This window comes from Pollicipes pollicipes, unplaced genomic scaffold, assembly GCF_011947565.3.
Source record: "Pollicipes pollicipes isolate AB1234 unplaced genomic scaffold, Ppol_2.1 Scaffold_7231;HRSCAF=8579_pilon_pilon_pilon, whole genome shotgun sequence".
NCBI classification, from domain to species: domain Eukaryota; kingdom Metazoa; phylum Arthropoda; class Thecostraca; order Pollicipedomorpha; family Pollicipedidae; genus Pollicipes; species Pollicipes pollicipes.
Window position 1 is genome coordinate 7,314,340 of NW_023597034.1, and position 26,719 is coordinate 7,341,058.

The 26,719-nt window shown below is 48.2% G+C and overlaps 1 protein-coding gene across 2 annotated transcripts; it reads right to left on the reverse strand.

The window, feature by feature from the left end:
• Positions 1–2,625: 2,625 nt before the first annotated feature.
• Positions 2,626–25,379, reverse strand: LOC119110738 (prohormone-1-like). 2 transcript variants are annotated; one of them, XM_037234661.1, is made up of 4 exons: positions 25,297–25,373; positions 9,778–9,918; positions 6,853–6,858; positions 2,626–2,786 (listed from the first exon to the last, which is right to left on the reverse strand). In XM_037234661.1, exons 2-4 carry the CDS (start codon positions 9,911–9,913, stop codon positions 2,626–2,628), a joined length of 303 nt encoding a protein of 100 aa, XP_037090556.1. In that variant the 5' UTR covers positions 9,914–9,918; positions 25,297–25,373. The 2 variants fall into 2 exon arrangements, 1 of the variants encoding a protein (XP_037090556.1); XR_005095549.1 differs by lacking the exon at positions 6,853–6,858 and having other exon boundaries at positions 2,770–2,786; positions 9,782–9,918; positions 25,297–25,379.
• Between the last annotated feature and the right edge of the window lie 1,340 nt (positions 25,380–26,719).

Here is a 26,719-nt window from a genome sequence, read left to right on the forward strand (position 1 = left end):
TGCCACGCGGGCGGTAATACACGACTGACTGTATGTGTTCCCTGTGTGAGGTACCGTACATAACAGCTGGTCTTGGTGACGACGTTGTCAGGCCGCTCAGCTCCTTTCGTATCTTTTACTCGAGTCAAAACCGTTAGTTTTAGTTGAGAACAAGCATTACGTGAAAATGGATATCGCTTGACGCACGATTTGGAAAGCACGAAGACATAAAATGCAACGTCAATACCTCGCACACTCCTTTCATAGAAGCATGCGATTGGTAAGCTGCCGTAAATCCATCCATTATCAGCTCATAAATATGGGGGGGGACAGGGGCCGCGGAACGTATTTCCTTGGGCTTCATGATATCATTTCAGAGATATGATGGCCGCAGCTGGAGTAGACCATCAGAACCGCAAGCCGCACATTGACCGTCCGTGAACAAACCCTGCCTGGCCGTGATCGAGCTTCGCAGACTTCAGGAGCCCCGCTTCGCTGACTCGCTTTCGCTGCGGCAGTTGCCTGCTCGAAGGAGCTCAACGGCTGTGGCATCGCCCGGAATGTATATGCAGAGTATCGGAGAAAATGATTAAGATAACGCCAGCAGCTGTCGGACGCCCTCGCTATCTGCGCCTAACGCCGCACCACGAGCCAGCGTGCTGTGTGTGGGATGCCGCCCCCGCCAGGACCGGCGGTGCTGGCCCGGGTAGCTGACGTGCTGTGTGTGATGCCGTCCCCGCCAGGGCCGGCGGTGCTGGCCTGGGTAGTTGACGTGCTGTGTGTGATGCCGCCCCCGCCAGGACCGGCGGTGCTGGCCCGGGTAGTTGACGTGCTGTGTGGGATGCCGCCCCCGCTAGGACCGGCGGTGCTGGCCCGGGTAGCTGACATGCTGTGTGTGATGCCGTCCCCGCCAGGGCCGGCGGTGCTGGCCTGGGTAGTTGACGTGCTGTGTGGGATGCCGCCCCCGCCAGGACCGGCGGTGCTGGCCCGGGTAGTTGACATGCTGTGTGTGATGCCGCCCCCGCCAGGACCGGCGGTGCTGGCCCGGGTAGTTGACGTGCTGTGTGGGATGCCGCCCCCGCCAGGACCGGCGGTGCTGGCCCGGGTAGCTGACGTGCTGTGTGTGGGATGCCGCCCCCGCCAGGACCGGCGGTGCTGGCCCGGGTAGCTGACATGCTGTGTGGGATGCCGCCCCCGCCAGGACCGGCGGTGCTGGCCCGGGTAGCTGACGTGCTGTGTGTGATGCCGCCCCCGCCAGGGCCGGCGGTGCTCGCCCGGGACGGCTGTAGCTTCCCATCGGCGGTGGTCGGCGTCGGTGGTCGGCCGTGACCAATGCAGAGTGGTGCATAGGACTGGTGCAGCCCTTGGTTGACAGACGCGGGGTTATGTTCATGGACGGGGGCGACTGCTACCTCAAACTGTCGCGTCAAGCGCCGTCTGTCGGCTTCCTCGAATAACCGTCGGTGTTTTTTGACCGGTCATATTACATGACAAACGGGAGGTGTGCAAAATGCTCTGAAAGTGATGCCCCCGCACGCTTTTTCAAAAAGGGGCACAAAATCAACGTTTTTAACCAACGTTCTTTCTCCAAAGAACGTAGTGAGGTTCTCCCCGTCCACCTAGGACATACGCTACCACTGCGCCGCCCGGGGCCCAAAGTTCCACGCTTAGCTCCCACCCTGTCAGTGGAGGGCCCTCGGAGCTAGGCCAGGCAGCCCCGACAATAGCAACGCGATCGATCAAGTTCATGTGCATCCGTTGTCGTGCAGGCTGCGATAGCTTGACTTCTTGGCGTCGTCCACGCGATGACAATTAACAGACTTTAACCCTGTTATCGTCTCTCTCTCATTCTAACGCCGCAAAAAGGCGTGTTGTCGGTGACGTACGCCTGTGGCGATGCATAGAAAATTAAGTGCATATGCATACACAATAACGTTTTATGCCATTTTTGATATATATATATATATATATATATATAGTATATATATATTATTATTGCATACATGCATATACAATAACAAAGACAGTACGCCCCGAGCGCCCAACAGCGGCATCATGCCCATACTGATACGCCGATGATGCAGCCTGGAAACGCTATGATGCGACTTGCAACGCTATGATGCATCTTGGAAAGTCATTTCAGAGAGCGGCTATGTATTTCCAGAAGCACAACCAGGGCCTCAGACAGAAATGTAATGGCTTTGGCAAAACAAGCTGGTTTACACCCAGAATGCACTGCAGAACCACCCGGGAGTCATTAATATTTGGCTCATTACACAACCTATTGTGCTAAGTCCATGTCCTTTCACTGGAGCTAAGTGGAGCCTTATGCACATGCTGAGACAGTTATGAAAATAAATGCACATTTACAACACCCTTCCAGGTTAATGCCACTTAACTTATGATGCCCTTTGTGAGAAGTGCATAGCTCGAAATCCCTAGGCCAGGCAGCTTCCCAGCGTCACAGCCGCCTAGCTCACCCTCAGCACGAAAGCAGCCGCCATGTCGGAAATAGGTTGGGCAATGGCGAACGGTCGTCACGCATCGAATCCCACGGAACAGGTCAACAGACAGAGGGCGCCTTTGTCGCCGGAAGCGGCTCTCCGGCTGGGGCGGCGCGAGCGCCGCTGTTGGCGGCCTGGCCAACTAGCCGAAACAGGAGACAGCGTTGAAGGAGCACTGCTTCCAGTAGGAGCGCTTTTGTTGCAGCTCTGAGACGTCCAGATTCTTGCGCAGCCTACGCAGCATCTGGCGAGCGTACAGGTAGTTCAGCAGCGCCGTCTCGGCCGTCCGTCGTCCTCCATCACCTGGCGGCATGGAGGCAGGTCAGCAGGGATTTTCAACCGCGGAGCTATGTTCCGAGATCGTGTCGCTTCAAGCAATCACTTTATGGTTTTCACGTGTCTTTTTTCATTGCTTGGTCTGCACTGTACATACTCCTCTGTCAAATAATTTCACTCTCTAATATGTTTACTTCCACTAAATGTTCCATCATTTTGCGTATCTGAACGCAAAATCGTAAAGCACGATTTCCTCTTAAAAGCACAGTTGGGTGCACTTTCACCAATTCAAAGGCAAGTCGGCTGAGACTGCCTTTTTGTACTGCTAATAATTGCCAGACAGCATCCTGAGAGCTGCTGCAAAAGAAATGACAGAGAACTTAACCAGATTTGTGTAGGCTATGTAACCAACTACCTGTGACAAACTTTGTTTGGAATACCTTGATCAAAATCGGACTGAGGACAACCAGGAACATATCTGCCTGGGTTACAGTAAGTTGTACTTCCAGGATCACCCGCCTTCGCAGTCCCGCATGTTCCACCTTTCCCTCCACGGAACTTGCCCTTGTAACGCCCCGCCCTGCTACCGCCGGTATACGTCGCCCCCGCCCCTCCTCGCCACCACCTGATTGTCATCGACCCAGCCCGGCCCGGTGTCACCGGCGGGCACCAACAAGAGCAGCGGGTCCGGCCCGGCGCCCTGCCGAGAGGACCACTCTAACGCCGCCGACTGTCGCTGTCCGCCGCCATGGTGCCGCCCACAGACGCAACAACATCGGAGTGGATTATTCTGTTGGCGGGCGCGGCCGCACCAGCATTCGAGGCATGGCTGACCCGAAGTGGCCAGCGACCACGTGGGCCCAACGCATTACCCGGCAGAACAAGACATCAAGAGTTTCAATGGAGTTTGGAGATCCCTACATATTTCGTCGGGACCAAACCAATTTGAACGCTGAATCGCACGGATGGGCGAATGGCGTTTTTTTGTTTGTTTAGCGTAACCGGACAAAAGGTGTTGCTAATTTGGTGGTTGGCTCTTACATAATCATTATTAAATGGCAAAGAAAAATAAAGAGTGCAGTTTACTTTATTTCCATTGGCCAGTGGACCAGAAATCGTTTTCTGCGAAACGAGACAAAAACAGGTCTCATTTTTGTGTATAACAAAAAAAAAACATGCACCCAAAGCTTTTGTGTGATATTCAGTGCTTTTATATCAATATTCAATTTGACTTTAGGGACAAGGAATTCATTTTTGTGTTATTTTCCGCTTTGGATTGTTTACGAGCGATCGAAGCGCACCCAATTCACAACAGCATTATGCTTTTCTTTTCCCAAACTTTTCCCCATACCGCGTATCCCATAACGTCTTCAGTGCCTCGTTAGCGCAACTTTTATTCAACGCTCGAGCCCGTGGCAAAACTTTGCTACCTGGAGGCTCGAGGGTAAAGCCTGTCAACTCGTCAGCGGAATCTGTGATTAATTTGGGATGTGCATGGCCTGCTTCACATCCCCTCGATATATCTTCCGACATTGGGCAGTCTGGGTTACATATCGGTGTTTGGCTAATCGTTCCACTACAATGACGCGTAGAGCTCACACAATGTGGTCATGGGAGCGACTGCCTACGAAAGAGGGACATCAAAGCTGGTGCGCATGTTTTATTCCCTCGATTACGACTAAAATCGTGGCTAGGTCTTAAATTTGTCATTCAAAGACGTAGGCAGCATTAAGACCGATTTGTCATACAACTTCAGATCTGTGCGTCTTCGACTCTCATACGAGTTTGGAGCGCGTGCGTCAGAAGCGACGTCTTCCAGGCGCGATCCACGGCCTTTTAAGGTGCCACGAGGACAGTCTGGTAAACTTCTTCTACGTACTAGACCATGTAAGTCAGAAAACTCATCTTACCACACACTCACACACACACACACACACACACCACACACACACACACACACACACACACACACACACACACACACACACACCACACACACACACACACACACACACACACACACACACACACACACGTAGTATATATATATATACATATATATATATATATATATATATATATATATATATATATATATATATATATATATATATATATACTTCACCCATCATTATTTGAAGATTTGCCAGGGAGAAGATGGGCCGACGAGCTAATTTTCTCCCAGAACGTATCTTGCCGCCGTTAGGGACTAACGCGTTGACCCGACGCATTGGAGAAATTCGCTTAAATGAATTATATCAGACGTGTTGGAGCTGTCATCTATTCGTAGATGCGTGAATCTTTTCATCTTCTTTCGTTTGAACTACTAAATAACTCATTTCGTTGCCTGGAAGTTCGGCTAGCATTGTTTTCCCTCGAATACTCCACGTACAACAGTGAGCATAAGAGAAATAAACACAGAAAGTGGTATTTCATACTGCCTCTCCTGTGGGCGCCAAGCAGCAAATGTGGCGACCGTGCTACGTTTGTTTTCTAGCAAAATTGTGCTGGTATTACGCTGCAGGCTGTGAGGAAGATTCAAAGAAGGTGTGCTGGGAGAAAATCGGCATTTACAGATGAGAACGGCATTTGTTGTGAGGTTCTGTGATCGTTAGTTTAATTTTTCCTTGAAAAGTGACAGTTGAAAATCAAGTGCCACTGTTGAATTTCGCAGAGTGCGCGCCAAAACGTGCGACAGGTCGCCGCGTGAGGGACGCGCTCATGCAATACACTCACTCACGTCGGGTTCCTCCAACTTGTGAAAGCTAGTGAGGGCACTGCTCTCCTTGAGGCGGAAGGCCTTAAGCTGATGGTTTTTTTCTGGTTGTGTTCCAGAAAAGGATGGTGAACCCCTATCCTCACATGATGTGTTTTTACGTTGGTGAGAAGGCGGTGCGCTTTGGTGCACCGGCGAAGTTTTTCCAGCAGCCTAAGGAAAAACTGAATCATGGGATAGCTGCCAGATACTTGCGATGTTCAGACTTTAAAGACGGGGCAGTGCGAATGGTGCGGAGGCACTGTAGGCGAACCCTGCACCGCTGAGTGCAGCTGGACCGGGCGCCGCATTCTGAGGTGGTTGCGCATGCGCGCCTGACTGAATATGTATACTGTTTGTCGTGCCTTCGTCGGGGTTTCGTTGTACCAATGTGCCTCACTTCACAGTGTGTAACACACAAAACATCATGGCTGTATCCATTTGGTAATTGTTTCCGTCATCTGAGATACTCGGAGCTTGGCACTCAAAACACTGATATAGCACGAAACATCCACCTTGCAATCGGACCTTGAAATGGAAGAGGACATCGCCAAAAACCTTGGGAGGCAGATTTATCAAACATAGATAAAAAAGCAGGAACAACCTTCTTCCTCGGAGAAAAAACCAGGAAAGTGGAGATAAAGCTGGATTGATATTTTGGCCATATGCCTTTATCGAAACAATACCATAAGTAAATTCAAAGTTGTCTGCGGATGATTCTACTCAATTTTTCGTTTCTTTTTTTGGAACAGCAAGCCACGGCTTTTACAGGATACCAGCCTTTGATGGATTAAGCAAAGAGCGACTTCCAGCCATTACCACGATACAACGCCTATCTAATGCTTAGAATGCGCAAACATACGTGTACATGCATACGAATTCAAGCATATAGGCATCACGCATCACGCTTCATTCACACATGCAAGCGAGATGAAGTAAACAGGCATCGCACATCGCGCATCAAATCTACATGTAAGTGGCTTCAGTTGAGCGGGCATCGCACATCGCACGCCAGGCATCACTTACGCAAGTAAACGATTTTAAGCTAGCCTTAAATCTTCCTCGCGAATGCATGGAACAACAAACGCAATTCCTCAAACTCGATAAAGGTAATCTTAGGTCACCCAAGGTCCACTGCCTTGCCGTCACTCACCTTGATTGACCTACAAAAGGGCATGCATCTAATAGAAGGTTGTGCCGTCGTGAATATGCACAGATATTGAATCCATCAGCCCGCTGAATGCCCTTTGTTGGCATCAACTACACCTCTTGATGTTATTCCTCCGTGTCATGGTGCGACCTTTTTTATGTCGACCCATGTCGCAAAGAATGACTTACTCGGTACTGAAAATTTGAACTATATCAATTCAGGTGTGCCCCGTGAAAGTTAAGAATAATTCATTCATTGCCTGCAATGTTAAAAGCTAAAAAGGAGTACCATCCATATTGCAAAGTGTGTTGCAATGTTGCAAGCAAACATTCGTTACGTTGTGCACTTGACAGTGGAAGGTCTGATCCACCACATGGAATATAATTTATACCTACATAGCTTACTGAATCTTATAAGACTACGAAATTAAGTGAAAGACTTACGGGTAACGGCACAGCGTTGTATGCAATGGATGTAAATTCGTGATACAGCCCCCAAACACATATTGGATAGCGTATGCAACTTAGCTTTTATCGTTTTTCGCTGAAATTCATCTCCCTCCAGTGGCATGAAAATCATTTCAGTTCCCATTAGGTACGCAGGAAAACATTTTGCAAGTATGCTGCAAAGGCATGCTGTGCGCTTCTCAGTGATGCGTCTAAGGCCTGCTGATAAATGTCTATATCTAATGAGACTATACCATATTGGAAATAATAATACTGAACTCAAAAATACCCGGGGCTCACCTTTGCAACTAGAAATGCAATATTACCCAATGAATGTTTAACTGTCGATTGCGCATTGGAAAGTTAAAGCAGCCTTTGCTGTACGTGCTCTTCGCGAAACTACGTTTTGTTCGTGTTTCATGAACACTTCAGTATAATGAATGCTTTGTTAACAGCGATGTTGTTCATATATTGCTAAAATGACCGTTTATTTTGCACTTTCTCCAGCTAAAAACGGTAACTGAGGTTTGGATATGGGTTTTAGTTACAAACCCCAAAACTGTTCATCGGATTTGTCAACGGGGTTATGTTGTTGGCTAAACGGATCATGCACAGCGTGTGCCGAGAATGCTATTGTCGTTTCATTGTCCTTGGCTATCGACTAAAGACCAGGCCCTACGGCGCTGTACGGGTCTGTCAATGGCAGGAACGGCCGCCTTGATGCCCGGTCAGAGACGGGAAATCCATACAGTGTGTAGTTGCTCCTCTCACTGTCGGTAATCTACTGACGACGTGGTCAGCATCGGTCGTCGACGGTTGAACAGAAGTGTATGCACGGCTATGTGCGGCCCATGAACATAGGGCTTTACCTTAAGACGCCCTGGCCTTCTTTTATTTATACCACTGAGCAATATATTATGTAATACAATAATTGCTTAGATATTTTTCCTATTTAAAGAGGCCTTGCAGTAGGTCTTGGTTCAGGTGGACGAAAGTCACGTGTGCGTAGAATCTCGTGCTTCTAGAAAAAGAGTAAGGCTCGTGGCGTCCCCTGCCATTCAAGGTAAACACAGTCCAGGTATTGCTGCTGGCCGGTGTCGTGCGATCAAATCGGTGTCGGTGTCGTGCGATCTCACACCCAGGCATGGAACGCTCTGATTAACGGAGAACCTGTCTCATTACCTGGACGGCTCGTGCAAAACATCCCTGCGCCCACGCCGCTCAGCGCTGGAGTCAGGGTCGTAATAAACGGCAGGACTTGGATGTTGTCACACCCAGATGCATAAACATGATATGCGTGATGAAGGTGCGCACATCATGTTTGTGAATACCGGTGATGACTACGTTCGCTGGTCCGGGAAAATAGAGTATCTTGGATGTGCCCGTAAAGCGTATGAAACTGAAAAAATGCCAAAACTGCGAGCACGGCGATGCACGTTAACAATCCAACCAACATTACCCTGAGTCTCTCCATCTGATCCCACCAGTTCACAATGCTAGAAGTTCACCCCGTTATGCCCCCGCTGATCTGGAGTCAGCGGGCAAGGAGAGCCACGATCTCTCGTGCAGAAGAGCCGGGATGCCCAGACTGGGGTATGTACCTAACCTTACCTAACCTTACCTAACCTAACCTAACCTAACCTAACCTGGGCGTTTTAGGAGAGACTGCATTAGCTACTGGCATCAGTGTTTCGCCACTGTGTTTACCAGCAGCAGCACTTTATCACGACATAAATAAGTGACCGCTGCCAAAGCAGGCAGCATAGCGGATAATGATGTATGCTAAAATTACACTAATGCGCACTGAGAGGATATGCATGCATCTCACTCCTGGGTGAGGGCTTTGTTAAAGAACGCTCTCTGAATTCACGCGCTGCTCGTTCAGGAACGCACCGATGACCTGAAATACATAGACCACGCGCCATTAGGGCTTGTGTATTTGAGCACCTGGGCGCTCCACTTATTTGACATTACGTTGTTACGGGAAAAATTTTACAGGTTCGTTGTGAAAAGGAGACCTTAACTTAACGCAGGCAAAGGGCCAAGGTGACAGGTATGCACGATGAGGGCATACGTAGCGCGTCAGTCACCAACCGGCTGTGGCCTAGCCTACCGTACATCCGATTTCACCACTGTATTCCTTACCATCTCTTTTCATAAACGGGCAGCAAATATCACTACGAAATTTCCTCAGCTTGCTACGATGTTCACTAAGCATGCTATATTGTCTTCACATGACATAGGAAACATTATCGGTCACCTAAATCCTCATTTCAAGCTCATCTAGCTTGGTTGCGATACCCACATGGCCCATTCCGTTCACAGTTTACCCGAGTCCGGATCGTTTGAGCTGCTGGTATCAGTTCGCTTAATGAGACTCCTGACGCCCGGACCTAGAGCTCACAGCTGATGCGACGAAATTTGAAACTCCCGATGCCGCAGGGGCTGGGTGATATTTTACTTGAGATTGCCTCATTTCTCTGATCTGACCGACCTTCTGCGGATGCCGGTCTTTCAACTTGGACTGGACACGCTCATCCGTGCCAAATCCAAACCCGTAGCACGTTTTGGGGATGAATCTCAAGGCCATGACAGCACACCTTGTTACTCATGTTTACAGCTGTTGCCCCACCCCCTACACTCAACCCCACACCCTCTCTCCAGTACTCACGTCTAGCTGGCGGTCGCCGGTCCCCTCGAACTGCGGGAACGTTATCCCCTTCTCTAGGGCCTTGGCGGCGGCCGTAGAGAGCACTGCCGACAGGCAGACGGCCAGCAGCACGATCAGCCGAGCCGGGGTCATGGCGCCTGCCGACAAAGGTCATGGAGTCAGCGCAGAGATCGCCGGGGCGCTGCAGAGGCGACGCCAGGCGCGTGGCCGGGAGTGGTCTGACCCGCTTATCGCTAAAACTTGGCGGGGAAAAGAGCTGTCGATTGATGGTCACAAGCCGTGGGAAAACGGTTGGCGCCCGCCTGCGGGTCACAAGCCGAGCGTTGGATTTGTTATTCAGTCAGAAATAAGGCTAAGCAAGATCATCCGGCGTTGATTATCATGAGCACAAATTTTGTTGTGCTGGACTAAATCGCGTTTCATTTCCATTTTCTGAAGGAGATAGGATGAATGGGTTTGGATTTGAAGTTGTGTATTGGCTTAATCTGAGCCCTAAAAATTAATTTCCAGATTAGCTTATGAATATATTTCGGCATGGTGCTAGTGGTGGGTTATGAAACGCAAACATGCAGCCAGGTTGAAAAGTATAAATTTGTAGCCATTACGTATAAGCTGGGTTCAATGAGGAGTCGAGCCGGGCAGCACTTCCGGCTTGCTGGAAATGGATTATAGGCATGGAGGTGGGATTTAAACTGGCAACGAAGCCATCATCTTTAGTCGCTTTAATTCCTTAAAGGGAATTGATCATTTCCTTGAATATCTTCCGCTTGCAAAGAGATGAAAGTTACATATGATTTGCACCCGGCCGGAGGGTTCCACACAAGGTCTTAGTCGCCGTGTGATATGGAATTGGCGTGATTAATGAGATTCCGTCAGCTAGCATTCGCTTTGATGCATGCCATTTTGATGCCAGCGCTGCAGTCGCACATGGTACGCTCAGGACCTGCCTTTTAGGGCGGCTCTTCACACAATGGACCTTGGGTTTTTTATGCGAAGGGCATAAGTACACAAGGGCCCCACTGAGAGCGTAAGAGCAAATGCTGCCCATTGTTTCGTCTGGTAACATCCATGCGCACTCTACATGTCTGCATCAACACTAGATACCAGGCACCCAATGCTGATACAGATACCGGTGGTGCACAACAGCGTCCTGAGCAGTTCTCCAGCGCTCTGACGGACCGGCGGGGCCACAGTTTGCTGCCGAGGAGCACCCGTAGTGTGCTGCCAGAGGCGCGATTGCGGCCGTCACAGCCAAGCCTCCGGCGATGAAACCTGTCGTCGTCCTCCTACTGCCGCCCACCGGAGTGAGTGGTTCGGAATTATGAGGCCGCTGCAGCTTAGCACGGTCAGGAACGTGTCAGACGTCACTGGCGATTGGGTTGCGCTGCAGACCGCTCGAAAAGACTGCAGTCTAAAGGGATTCGAGATGCTGGGCGGGCGCCGCCTTATCGCTGGCAGTTTTGCTTGCTCAACAACTTCCTGAAGAGCCCGAGAGGAGCCAGATTGCCTATGGTGCGGCAGGGAGACCGTTGTTGCGAATCGCAGATGTGGTCAGCAGGTTTATTTCCATGGGAAATGTCCAAAACAATCTTTGCACCAACGCCGAGCATGTACACGCATATAATGATGGAATATAATACACTAATAATAAATAACCAGGGCTGACATTGTTCCGTGTATATCTTATCCCATTACATCTGTCTGCGGCGTTACTCCATGTAAATACTTGTCCGCTGTACGTTACATAATGCATACTAATGAATGCATCAGCGGACTTGCTGCCATCGGTGGCATGATGGGGCTGGGAACGACTGGCAGCTCTGGGCTCCGAGGGAATTCTAAGCCGCAGCTGGCAGTCGTGCCAACAGCTCGAGCAATTGGACACACCCATTTATCTCACTGAGTCTCAGATATATCACGGGCGCCATGTAGTCTGGGCCTCCACAGTCGGTGAGCTTGCATGCGGCGCCCGAGGCCAGCACAACCTGACGCGTGTGCATTGTGGCGGGGTTCAGCTAGGGTCCCGTCCAAACGTCAGTCCTCAGTCTCAGGAAGCACGGCAGTTCGGCGGCTGCTTCCTTTGTCATCCCCGCCAGCAGCGGCTGCTTCTGGAGAAGTCGCGCAGCTGGCAACAGAGGGCAAGCCTGATCCTCGCTTGTCGCTCTCCGTGCAGTGCCAGGCACTCGGTGCTGATTTTCTCAGTACAGGATGTTTCCACCTCCAGTCTGCATCTCCACGGACGATAATTTTCTCCAAAGCTGCCCCCTCCCTCTCGCTTTTCGGCCAACGTCGGTGGCTGCTATTCGCGCCTCTGTCTGAGTTGTGAATGCCCCGGAGAGGCGCCCACTCGCGGTCAGCATGTGACCTCCGACCCCTGACGTCCCTGCCAATGGTCGCGCCGAGACACAATAGATCGTCGGCGGCCGTTGGTGTGTGCACGCGGCCTCGGAATATTGAGAACCCCGCACCATCTGTGCCGGGCCAGCGTGGCCACGCGGTCACGCGAGTCGACGTTCAATGAGGCGCCGTGCGTGCGGAGCTAATGATATTGATACTAACTGATAACGCGTCCTGTCGCTGTATCGGCCCCTGCCAACGACTGGGTGTCGGTTCGCCTGCGCAGGCATTTGCTCTGCGAAGATATCTCAATGGTCGCTGGGGATGGATGTGTCCACTGGATTGCGATGACGCGAAGCCGAGTCACGCATGGAAAGCGTTTCCTTAGAAACTCAGTTCTTTTGATTTTAGCTGTCTCACTTGGTTCTCTGTGTTTATGCGTGATGTATCTGCAATACATTTCTGATCGGTGATTCGGGTACAGGTAAAACGTGTCACCGTCCGGAAACCACGTTGTGCATCGAAATTTGTATAACAGGGGTATATCTGTCTCATACGCATCCCCACACATAAGGACACACACAAACACACGCACAATTAATGTGTAGTTGACAAAATGACTTAAATTGTATCTGATTTGGATAGCATGCAGCATAACGCGGAGATTTATGACTAGAGGGGCAGGTGGTGTCTGTTTCTTTCGCTTTTTCTTTTAGTAAAATTCTCAAGCGCCTCATTTCTTTCTTTCGTAAATGGAAATGGTTCTGGACAAGCCTATGCTCATCTAACGTGCTCACATTTTACATCACCTACACCATTGGTTCTCCGTCCCACAGCGTCTCTTGGCTGTTGATTATAAATTTCAAAGTCATATGCAGATAAGGCCAAGTTTGGCAGCCATCAGATCCCGGATCAACGTTGGCTGGGAGAGAAGCCTTGCTGGCCATCGTTCACCGACAGGGAATGCATGCTGTGCCGCTTAGCAGTTCGGTACAGCGGTACAGTCTGCCACGCTTCTGAGGTGTGTAGAGCTTTCAAACTTCGTCACTCATTTGAAAAAGAAACGTCTCCCTTGCGCAGGGAAACAGCCGGGATTTTCAGAATTACAGCAGGTGAGAAGGTTTTAAGCCGATTGCTATTCCCTGTCAAGAGCCATCTTTGGTAAAAACAAGAGAGATGCGGGACTAGGGGGAGGAGGGGGAGGGGGGGAGGGGGAGGGGAGGAGGAAGGTGCGGGCTTACCGGTCTGCATACAAATATTGCAAGGTGAATGCTATAGGTCTGTTTTGGTAAGAACGTTTTTGATCCAATTTTCATGACGAGGATTTTGTAGCATATACATGTTTAATTAATGGTGGGCATCAGCTGTGAGCAGCAGGTAAACATCAGGTGGATATCGCTCTGATTTTATGCAGTGCCGATTTCATCCATAATATCTCCAAATCTATGACGCCGATTGTGTCATCTGGGGGGCCAAAATGACCACAGAGGTGTTAACTGTCTTTTCATAGATATTGTGCTCAAAAACATCGATTGAGTAATCAGGAGTCGAAAATTTGGGAAAACGTAGCGTACGATAAGGTGTGTTTAATGGATCTAAACGGCGTGCCAGTTTTGAAAGTGGATATAGATACCTGAATGGAATATTTTTCAACGTCCATGAGCAGTTTTTGTGTTTGTTAAGGATGCAGAAAAATGCAGAGAGTGTCCAATTTTGACATATACTTAACGGTCCCAATCGCCCATGCTTGTTTTCCGAAGAGTTGGTCAAAAATGCCAAACGAATTGAAGACGAAATTTCTTACTAGACAACACCACGTTTCCAAATGTTAGGGGTTTCTTTGCGGGGAGAGCTTTGGGCACGTCGACTACAACGGTTATTTTGTACCCAAAATGTTAATGTTGAACTCAAGTATACGGCAATGAGACGCAAAACTACAAGTGCCATGTCTTAAGCTCTGCCCTATAAAGGGGTGTTAAAACGTATATTTTAGGCATTTTTGGTAAAACGCGTCAATGGTTTTGAAGACATAGTGCTGAAGACATCCCCGTTGCATATGTTGTAAAAATACGTTCCTGATTCCGACGGGGCAGAGTCCATGACCTGTTTCTTAAGCGCATATCGGTGGCACTCGTGTCAAAAGTGACAAATAGCTTTCATTCTCGCATAAATGCACATCAAAAATACTTTCTTTTCTCCTGTCCTCATCGATATCCTCTGAAGTGCATTAATCTTAGCCAGTTAATAGGAGAGCGATGCAACTCCCCCCCCCCCCTTAAGGCCTTTTTAAGATACCTTTCCGGCATGCCCTACAATCGCGCTCAAATGTCCAGTTGTCTACATCTGTTTAGTGGGTAATTTATTGTGCGTGATGACCACTAAAAGCGTGTGCCTGGTTTTTTCCAGTTTCGTGGCAGAGGCGGTTTTTAGGATACTGCTCGCCACGGCGGGCGACAACCGACGAAGTCGTGGAACGCGCGCGATGGGGGGACATTGCTTTATAATACATCATAAACGGATGCTCAAAACACAGACCAATATACACCAAAGTACTAATAATTGAACGAGAAACATACCTGTATAGTTTTGTGCCGCTAAAAGGCATGGTCTTGTATTTATGATGTTAAAATGAGAAACGTTATTTTAGGGCAAATGTGACCTTTGACCTGGCATAATTGGGTCAATTCTTAAGCTAGTAGCATGCATATCATCACACTAGTTACGAGACCTTGCTCGAATTTATCCACGGGTATTTTCCGCTAGTCTCTATCTTACTTAGTTTGAGAACAGCAGAGTGGTCGCATCAACCCCCATCAGCCCGCGTTATGACAAACAGTGAATCATGTGAGAGTTAATATAATCATGGCTGCTTTGAAGATCAGGTTATTCAAGGTGGAGCGGAGTGTAACTGTCGTATCTGCAACCGGATTGAACCCTTTGAATGTCACACAAGTCAAGCCTTAATTGCTCGCATCTTGCAGTTTTAGCATATATCCTATCATATCATATCAAAATATCATACTTGTCTCCTTTTTGACCTGACGTGACGTACCACAGGTCACATGTGCAACTGTCCATTAGTGCCTATCTGATAGAACTTTCCTTAAGCTATTCATCTGCACTGTTCCGCATTGTCATAACATCCACAGTGTTCCGAGATCATAGACGTGGGTGTATAAAGTGCTACGTTGGCAACTTTTAGCTGACATGAGCTGTAAAAGTTCACATTCACCATTGATCAGTCACATCCATCTGGTACAGTTTGAAATAGTTTCCAACGTCGTATTTCTCGTGGCTCCAGGCCGCTTAATTTTCGAGATGCCGAAGAGAGGGGGTCGTCTGAGGGCATTCGCACGTATGGTGAAAGTAAAAAAACTCGTAGGAAGCGTTAAATTTCGCTGATTCAGCTACATGACGGTATAACGTTTTTGTTATATATTTTGCAATGCCTGATTTACGAGCCCTAAACGCGCGTCTCTGAAACGCTGCCGTCGCTGATAGCGATGTTGTCAGCCGCCTGAGGAGAAAGACAGTAATCAGCGTCGCTTGCTCGAACGGCGGCGGCTGAACTAAAAACAAAGGCCAATTGAAGCACCCGCATTTAATTGCGTGATGTCGATTCTGTACACGCAGACCTGTTATTCGTCTTTGTGTTACTATAGGCAGCGGATCATAACCTCAATTAGTAGGATTATGATGTTTTGACGAATAATTTATGGTAGTTTCTTTGGGAGGCAAGTGCCCATACTTTCTACCTTCATTTTTTTCTTGGTCATTTCATGTTCGCTCAAATGTGTCAAACATTATGAAAGGTAAACAGCTGTGACGCAAAACCACGCTCTAACTGAATCCAGTCAAACATCGGGTACTGTCAAAAAACGGCTCATTTTCCCTGCGTGGCCGACGTTATATGGCTCCTTTGTCCCGAGTGGCCGACAAACTTCTCAAAGATGTCTCTCAAAAATCGTCTCTGCTTGAAATGGAGCTCAATTGTAAGAGCTATCAACACGTAATGCTTGAAAGGCTGCTGCGTTCCAAAACGGTGTCTCTCACGGCTTATCGATTCAAACATGATGTAAAAACGGGGTTCGGTGTTAAACAAAGACGTTAATACTTCAAGGGCATGCTGTACATTTGAGGGCAGCCTCAAAAGAACAATGCATGATGAGAGCACGCATGGAATTCCCATGCTGCTTGCTTGCATTGAAAAAATACTGAAAACGTCAAGGGTTTACGGCTTAATATTTTGCTCCATTCAACCACCATGCACATGACGTTGCACTCCAACCAATCCTGCTTGAGCACGTAGCCGCTGTGGTCATCGCTCATGTATCCACTGGCCAGTCAGCCTTCTCTCCGCTCTCTGTCGCCTTAACATAAATAAGAGCGCTGGTCCACGCTGAACGAGACCTACAACAACCCTCGCTTCAAAGGCCTGGATCTGCAGCGTGATAGGTGAGCTTTTGTTAACACGTTTTGTCATCGAACGTGATCATAACAAGATATCTGTGACTTTTTTCCTATATTCTACGATCTGTCCGCATCATTTGACAACCTCATGTCAAGGTAAAATATTTCCGTTGCTAGCAATCAGTGTTTGTCGATGCTTCTTTAACATGCATATCACTCAGTGTAAAGCGGCAATGAAACGAAGAACCTGCGCAAATGTGAAGTCATATGAGCGCATGCAGACGCTGCCACTTTTAGCCACGGTAAAGTTTTAGAGACATGTGAAAGAACAACTAGAATCTGCGATGTCCATAAGGAAAGCGTATTTTTGAGCCTATGGAAAGCAGTTCCCGGGATAACGCAATTATGCACAAGTGCACCAATGCGCAAATGTTTTTTGCTTTCAGAGAAATGTTCCTTGAAATACTAGGCCTGCCTATATAACACAGTTTCTCCACACCCGGGTAGTTATCAGCAAAAGCTTCCCTGCGCAACCCCACGCATTCTCTATCTGTGTGCTTAGACTGAGATAAGCGCTTTGTAACTAACGACTTCATGCTCGGGCTGGGCTAGACTGTGTATTCAATGCAAACCTGGGATCTCGCTTTTTATTCTTGCCTGGACGAAGTGGCACATTAACACCGTAAAGTAACTGCAACGGTTCTCGAAAAATGCCCAAAACTTTCCTCGACCCATCTGTTTCGAAGCAAGGGAGCCTTTTGCAACACGGGCAATACCGCATTGTCGCACTGTATGTCCATCTGCGCATTGAGAACGCGTTGCGCGATGATACAAAACCGGAAAACACCTGCAACAGAATGAGCCAGGGCGAACAATCTGCATCTGGCCAGCTCATGAGCGCCCTGACCTCGCGAGGCATCTGTGCTGCCCCTCAGAGGGCGCTGCACGGGCCGACCCAAGTGTTCTCCCCTGTTGCGCCGCGGCCGTTCCGCCTCAATTTGTCTGAGTGCGCCCTCGCCGCCGCCTCCAGGGGCCGCGCTAGCGCGAGCACGGCCCGGCCGGGTCGCGCCTCCACGGCTGCGAGCGACCACCCGGGAACGGCGGCCGCCTCGGTCCAGACCGGCCGGCGCTTTGAAAGAGTTTGCCGGCAAGCCGAGCGCACCCGACTTCCCGGCTGCCAAGTTCGCGGCATAAGCTGCTGCACGGCCTCGAATGCAGTGCTAGTATTTGTGTGAAGTGGCTGGGGAACGCGCCTATGACTTCCTGGTGCTTAATTTCAATGGGGGGAAGGGTTTGTGTGGAATATTTGGTTCAGTGAATGTGCGTTCGTTAGCCTTGCGCTGTATCGGCGGGGCTCTCCGCGCGCCGCTGGAGGGGCCTCTCGTGAGTCAGTGGCGGCCGAGCATGGGGTTAAGAGGAATATCCGGCCCAGCTCTGGCAAGCGAACCTCGCTCGTTTGGCAACGTGGAATTGACAACCTGGTAATGTTAGGAGTTCCCGAGAGGCAGAGACGCGCCGTCGGTATTGGTGGTGCTAATCAGGGAGCGCTTAACAACCGATCATTTAAAGCCAGCAAAAATTATACCGTTATAGATCACAGCAGCGATAAAGCAACCCCGTATAAATTTAGACATTGGGAAAAATGGGCTGGATGCAGTTGAGGTCTAAACTGGGCGCAGCTATTATGAAATGCAGTGGCCAATGGACCTTCCGAAAAAAGCTGGCATTTTTCTAACAGCACAATATTGTTCTTAGACGCACTATTTTCAACACCAGCCATACTGGGCAATAGAGATACAAGCATTTTTGCAAAGCTATCATGTGCTGTAATCTAAAATGCTGTATAACACCAACAGCATTTTAGATTATACTTCGCGTTAAACATCATTAAAAGGTTTTTTGCGCTGTTAGACTCGCTGTATCACCATAACAGACAATGACATAACCGCGTACATTCTTTTTATCTGTGCACTATTAAGGATCTCAATCCGTCATCATTTTGTTCTTGGTACCAAAAGGAAAACATGCCATGTTCTGAAATACGCTAAATGCGTTAGCTTATTAAATCACACTTTCAAATCACAATGAGTCCTCAGTCCACGCACAAACGGGTCGAGAGGTGGACGTGCCTCAAAAAGTCTCTTCAATGTTATTATTTTAAAACCGAGATATTGGACGGCGCAAATGTGGATGGCGTGACCAAACAGCGAGACCATACATTTCTCTTAAAGGGAAGCGAAATCGAAGAGGAAATTTCTAAGCCTAAGCACGCGGTCTGTGACGTATACAATAGTTTTCAGTGCTTTAGACTGTCATATCAGTGTTGCAAGTTACCTCCTAATTCATGTGAAGTCATTTCATCATAGAAATGCTCCAGAAAGAAAACAATGCGCGGAGCACGTTACGCATGTATTCTCGCGTTTTAAATTCAGCGAGTTGCGATGTAAGGTGAACTCTGTAACTGAATGCCAGCGTCTTTCCGTGAAAGAAGGCAACGAAACACGGGGAAACGAAAAAAGCGAGTTGCCAAGCGCACTGAAACGAATGCGACAAGACGAAACAACGAAAGGGACGCATCCATCCGTGTTTTCCTAAATGTGCGCGTCAGTGTAACGAGTATATAACAGGGAGCATAAGGCTTCGTGGCATGGAAGAGACTGACAATGTTTTTGCAACGGCGCGAGCTGTAAATAGTTTGCAGCAATCTTATGAAGCCGCAGCAATTAGAAAGCCAGTATTTACCGAGCATGCTGCTTGTTCCTTGCTTTATTTACTGGGACGCGATAAAGTATCTTGTGCTTGTTTGTTCGACTTCTTGCTCCATCTCGTGTGATATACACTCAAAGAAAAGACACGTGAGGTGGATTATCTCATTCAGATAATGGTACTTGTTGCTAACAGCTACAACTTTGACCATTACCATGGGCACGTAAACGATTTTCAGCACAACTTTAGGTGCTCTCAAACTAGTGATGCAAGGCTCGAAAACGGCGGCTAAGCGTTGTACCTAAGTTTGGTCAAGACATACCTTAAGACGGACAGAGGCCACAACAGGCCGCATCCAAACGGTATTTGAAAAAAAATACACTTTAGACGGTGTCAAAGCTTGAGTGCAACATCCATGATATGAATCTAGAGTTTCAAACAAATCAGGGTGATGTGGCATAAAATGCTCAGTAAGGCAAGTTCACCAATACAATTACTGTAACACTATGACGCATCTTGTGCGGCGCGGGATGGTTGAGGCGATAGCAGATGCAGGAGCGATAAAGTGGCGTAACTTACATGATGCCAAAAACTAAGCATCAGCAGCCAGGCCACCATAGCAGGTTATGTCAACGGGTTTAATCAATGTGTTGAGGGTGTTAAACGAAAACAATATTAAATAGATGGTTGAAAAAAGGACTGAAGATAACATGAAGCGCAACAGACAAAGGATACTGAAAAGTAAAGATATATTTTGTTGTGAAAACACAACAAAGAAATATGCTACAAGATTTTTTAAAAAAATATATGATAAAGGCAAGCGATATTTAACTGACCGATGTATACTGATGTACTACTCGTGAGAGGTCACAACTAACGTTGGTCGAAAATTGGTTTCCTATGAGTTGACCCAACCCGGCAGTTTCGGTCGATGAGTGACGTATTGACAGTGGCTTACGGTGTTTGCAATTATGACTTGAGTTTTGCGGAGTGCGTAATATATTGGTGGAATGTTATTGGCACTGAAACGGGCACGATTGTCTATGCCGCATGGCTCAACCTAGGGTTAACCTAACTGGTTTATGATTTAGACGTTATGTTTAGTTCACAGCATCTTATATTTCAGATCGGTTCAGAAAATGTAGCAATAAGTTTGTAAAGCATTCATCGCAGGTCGGGGGGCAGCCTACTCCTAATTATCAATCATTCGCTTGGCAGCTTCGCTGCGCATAATTTGCATAATGTTAGCTGGTAGGTATTCACTACCACCCGCCTGCGGATGGTGGTAGCTCGCAACATATAACATAATATGTAGATTTTCACTTTATTTACATCTTTTGCATACTTTCGTTACATTTCACTAATGTCATATTACGGCGATGCTGGGGCACCAATATTTCATCCGGTCTCGAACGTGTGTTTATTTTTTTCTCACATTGAACATTTTACCCTGTCTATATTTAAGGAATAGAAGAAAACAAATAACATGAATGTTCAATGCCGCATACAAATTATTCTCGGTCGAACAGCTTGTATGCAAATGTCTGGCAAGTTTTGCCTTGCTACGCTTAAAGAGTTGAGCTTTTCTTTGGCTAAAAGTCATGAGCACGCGGTCGGTGCTTGTAAAAATATCCACTTTTGCAACGTACCAGGCCGGTCTACCTTTTTACATTTCCATAGTTTAGCCGCAACTCCCTCATCCTGCTTTTCCTCGGCTGTTTCAATCGACGATTTTTGAAAAGGAAACTCGAGATTCGGCAGCACATTCCAACGGTAATTGATGGGACAATCACTTAGCCTGCGCGGGCTGTGGGTTACATGGTGCACGCTATAGTCTGTAACGTATGACCGTGGGTATTGCACAGAGAACAAGCAGCTTTTCTATCTGCTCTTCGACTGGGTGATGTTGGCAGGTGCCGCCATTGTGTAAGGAAGTATGAACTTACAGCTGAGACACTTAGCACAGCACGCCGCTTATGTATGCTTGCTGCTCAAATGCGTCATGATCGATGCTTAAAGTGAGTGTTTCACATTTGTACGGGGTTTTGACCTGAAACAGTCATCCTGAAGATAATTCGGTGCAATTTACAGCCCTACTCTTCTTAATGCGAACGGTGTACATTTGCTAAGGTATTGACGCAAGCATCACACATGATGAAATAAACTCACCGATAACTATTGGTATGCTGTTAAGTGGGAAAGACTGCTCTAAACAAAGCAATGCCTCTATTTAGCAAATATGCTTCTCAAAACGTCCTTGTTTGATTGTGCCATCGTGCCCTACACAACGTTTATTGAGAGCGAATTGACGGCCGCTTTATCTGGGAATCATGCTCACGAACGCCAGATGTGAACGGCTCGACAACTATATTTTCTGCGGGGTGTGCGCTGGGCGCCCTGCCCGCGTCCGCCCCAGGAAGCCTCCCGGCCAACTCGTGGCTGGAGCATGCAAGCTGCTCTGGACAAGCGGGGCGTCGCAAGGATTCAGGATAAAACGAAAAGGAGGATAAGAGGGTCAGATGAACAATACAAGTCACGTTTTGTGATGCATGACATGATAATTATGGCTTCTTCATAGTTATTACGGAAACAAGCATTGTAATCGGAGCAGACTGAAGAATAACGCTATAACCGAGCACGTGAATACAACTAGGAGCTTTAAGCTCACATATAAATATGCAAGAACACTACGAGAAATGGCCAAAAGATGAACCACCAACAATATTTGGATCAGCACACGTCCAGTACCGCCGCAGGCCGCCCCTCGGGAGATCAAAGAGCCGCAAGGCAGGTCTGGCATACAAACGTTTCATGACGAAATAAGAACATAGTTATTATATAAAGAAATTGTGCTATCTGTAGCAGTCTTTTCCACTTAAAAGTATACAAATAGCTATGAGAGGGCTTATTTCATCGTACTTCACCCTTGTTTCATTATTTTCTGATGTAGAGCATTCCCTTTAAAGTGAGGATCTTGGTCTCTATGTGACTAATTTCCGAATCAAATTCAGCTTTTAGTGCATAGACTGTTAACCCATCGACTTCACTTGACTTGGCATCAGCACGAGGGGAAGTGCACCTAGCTTGGTCTGAAACATGACTTCCGTAAGGTTCTCTGTCATATTTTGCCAGGAATAATCGGGCTTTGCAGATTATGACCCAAGGCACGTGACCAGATTACGCTGTAGATTCTCTTTTGGGGATCAAAGGCTGGGTTTGATACCTCACAACATCTTTTTGATCTCAGAGCGAGGCTTCATCGTAAGAGTTTTCCCCACTGTGCAATAAAAAGATAACAGGGCAATACGTACCCGTAAATTGGCAGACAATTGCTATTGAAGCCTAGCTTACCAAAGTCGAGTTTCTCACGAGTGAGAGATCCACGTGCTGGTGTCTACACGACGGCCATGAATGCCACCAATTGCTTCGTGATAGCTGCCATTTTGCTGCTGCCATGTCGTGAAAGCTGCCATTCATTCGGCAGCAGCACGCAAAATAAAAGAAAAACGTGCATGGACGAAAAATAAAGACCTTGCAGACTGACCGTGCAACTTGTATTCTTCATGAGGCCACTAGATCCAAGTTCAGGATTTCGCTCAGCTTCAGTTGAATAGACTGTATTGCTTAACACTAAACTTTTCAAAAGGCGCTTGGGATTAGCATGTTCCGGGCTGGCATGATCTTTCCATTCAGGTTCGTACTGATCAATTTCAACGTGGGCCGTAGCCTCCGGCCATAACGTGAAGAAAGAGTATCGTTTAAATGGCGTTCGATGTTTCTGAAGGTGCTCTGAATTCTGTCATGTATTCCCAAGCTACAGTAAGTCAATGAGTATGGAATAGGCAACTAACATGGCTCAGTAGTTCATTACAATGACACCCCGGGCCTTATCGACACGACAGATAGCATTCCGTCTGTTGCCAACCCGACCGTTCAATACGTAATGACATCGTTTAAGAGCCCGTGATGTGACGACATGGTCACGACGGCTGTGATGTGACGACATGGTCACGACGGCCGTGATGTGACGACATGGTCACGACGGCCGTGATGTGACGACATGGTCACGACGGCTGTGATGTGACGACATGGTCACGACGGCCGTGATGTGACGACATGGTCACGACGGCCGTGATGTGACGACATGGTCACGACGGCCGTGATGTGACGACATGGTCACGACGGCCGTGATGTGACGACATGGTCACGACGGCTGTGATGTGACGACATGGTCACGACGGCCGTGATGTGACGACATGGTCACGACGGCCGTGATGTGACGACATGGTCACGACGGCCGTGATGTGACGACATGGTCACGACGGCTGTGATGTGACGACATGGTCACGACGGCCGTGATGTGACGACATGGTCACGACGGCCGTGATGTGACGACATGGTCACGACGGCCGTGATGTGACGACATGGTCACGACGGCTGTGATGTGACGACATGGTCACGACGGCCGTGATGTGACGACATGGTCACGACGGCCGTGATGTGACGACATGGTCACGACGGCCGTGATGTGACGACATGGTCACGACGGCCGTGATGTGACGACATGGTCACGACGGCCGTGATGTGACGACATGGTCACGACGGCCGTGATGTGACGACATGGTCACGACGGCTGTGATGTGACGACATGGTCACGACGGCCGTGATGTGACGACATGGTCACGACGGCTGTGATGTGACGACATGGTCACGACGGCCGTGATGTGACGACATGGTCACGACGGCCGTGATGTGACGACATGGTCACGACGGCCGTGATGTGACGACATGGTCACGACGGCCGCAGGATGCCGCGTAAACCGTTAGCCAATGTTGAAAAATCCTTTAATTCATGAAGAAAATCAGAATCGTACCTTAAATGCCGTTCGGCGAGGCTTGCTTCGATGCTCACGTGTCAGAAATGATATCGCTGGTCAGATGTGCCGACTGCCGCGTGATTGGCTGGTAAAGATATGATTTTAAGTGCTGCAGATTCGATGAAAAAAATGCACGCCACGAGACTTCGGAAATTAAATGAAATCAACACAGCACATCTCTAGCTGAGCTAGGCATTGGGAAAAATAGAACACTTGATGGATGCTATTGCAATAACATTTATCCTTTTAAGGAACCGTTTAGCTTCCGAAACTTACACAATTTGTTTAACCTTCGGAAGCTAAACGGCTGCTTGAGTCTTGAAGAGTGACTTTAAGTGATGTAATGAATTGCTTTATCTGTTTTTTACTGGATCATTGACGCACGGATCTGGGAGCTCATAAATCAGGAGCCATTGGGCAATTGCGCCTTCCCTCCCCGCCTGACGTCTTTCGCTAGCTTCGCACAAAGCTAGCATCAGTTCTACAGCGCTGCATGACGAGTGGGTAAAATGTTGTCATATGTACCCGAATGCATGGGATCCGAACAGCTGGAACAGCAAGAACTGCTGGACTACTGCTCGTCTGAAATACACATTATTACCCAAAAAAAACGGTATTGGGGCAAATATCTTAAAGTGATAACCGCATATAGCCCTTGCCCCTATTTCCAGTCTATGCGAAAGCATCGAGTTTATGACTGACGGGCGCTGGGTTGGGTCGACACCATATGTTTAGATAAAGCTCTTCAGCTTGATTTTTAGGGAGATAACGCAGCACACGGTTTCGTAACTTTTTTCGTAGCTTTTCAACTTTTTTAACATCTTGCTTACGTCATTAGGTTTTGAGTCATGGCCATGAAACCCCGATTCAACATAATTCCAATGCAGGTACCTTTACGAAAAACAGGCATAATGGTTTGCGTCTTTGCCTCATAGCGGCCTGAAGCAAAAGTGGAATATTTACAGAGGTCTGTAAAATTTCAGGCGACTATGGGGAGGGGAAGGAGGGGCATGCTCTTCTCGGTACGAAGATGCGGCATAGGCCTTTTTTGTTGAGTCGTCGCTGATTACGCAATGTTTGATAACGCTCTTCATTAGTGACAAAGTTCTGCTAAAGCGCCTGTACGCCAGGCAATATTCCGATTCTAATCAGTAGTGGAAATACACAGACAACTTGTGTGCGTACCTCGAGACTGCGCGGCGAGTTGTCCGGGGTCTCCGTTCACCAGTGAGACAGATCTCCACGCGCCTTTCCTTCGCTCCAGCCAGCTACCCGTATTCCTCCGCGGCTATCATATTCTTATAGGGGCCCCCCGAGGACGTCACGACCGACGCCGGCCAATCACGGCGCGGAGAAGGCGGCCGACGATGACGTGGGTCCCTGACGTCACTTTGCAACAGGTGACCGGAGAGATTGGCTGGCAGTTGCAAGCGGCGTGTCAGATTTTCGTAGCACGTGTCTGGTGGTGAGAATGCGTGAACGACGAGTTTAACTGAGTTGGCTAATTCTTACCTTCTCTGGGGTAAACAGGCTCGCGAAGTAAGCTACCTGACATCCATCTTCTGAGATCATGCGCTAGGTCGTTACGTGGACGTCAAGGTGGTAAACGGGTCCAAGGAAGAAAAAGGAGTTCCATTACTTATGCTCGCATGAACTCCCAAACTTTCAGATGTACTGGGCACGTCGAAAGTTGAGACGAATTAGGGTCCCGCGGATAATGATACGGACACGGCACTGGCCAAAGTGATAAAAGATCGTCATTACACACAACGTTACAGCAACCGAGACGCCGTTCAATGATGTGAGACAAGTTGAACTAATGCGTGCCCCTGATGTGGTTAGTGGTGGGACCAAGCCAAGTGCAGAATGTTTGATGGCCCAGTGATCACCAAGTGGTCTTTGAGAGGATCTAAGGATCCCCGACACTGCGAAGAGTTCCGAGAGATATAATACAATAAAACAATCGCTGAACGTTCAGTGTGCTTTGGAAACAATGATATAGCTTGTAAGCTGGCCGTCGCGGAAAGGGAATGACAAATTAACCTCAGGATAAGAGCAGCCGGCTTGGAGGACTCTACATTGCTAGTGGGGTAAGAAACGGCTAGTGAAATTTTTAAGTTGATGTCGGACCGAGTACGAAACTTCAGATCCAGTCCAAATGAAGAGGTTTCTCGCAAGGCGGAGCCAAACGGAATCCGACACACTCAAAATGAACCGAAGTCTAATGTAGTCTGAACGTAGTTGTCAGGTATTAATTGCCATGATCTCTGGTTCACAGTATGCCTTCACAATCGTTCTAATGTCAGGTGCTGCCACCGGCGACTCGCTAATTTCACCTGCCTGTTTGCCTGAATGCGGAGTATCTGGCTCTATCTGCTGGATTTTTTTGGCAGACAATGATTTCAATAACTTCGGAAACCAGTAAGTCGTCTTGTGTGGCGCGGGACAACAGATGTGACGATAATAGATGAGAAAGTCATCACTTGTTTCGTAACTTATGCTGGAAACTGCGTTGTGGGCTCAAATTGCTTACAGCGAGTTGTGATCTTCAATATCCAAAGCGCAGAGGCGTCACATTGTATGCTTTTGGGAGGTCTATGCCCCTCCC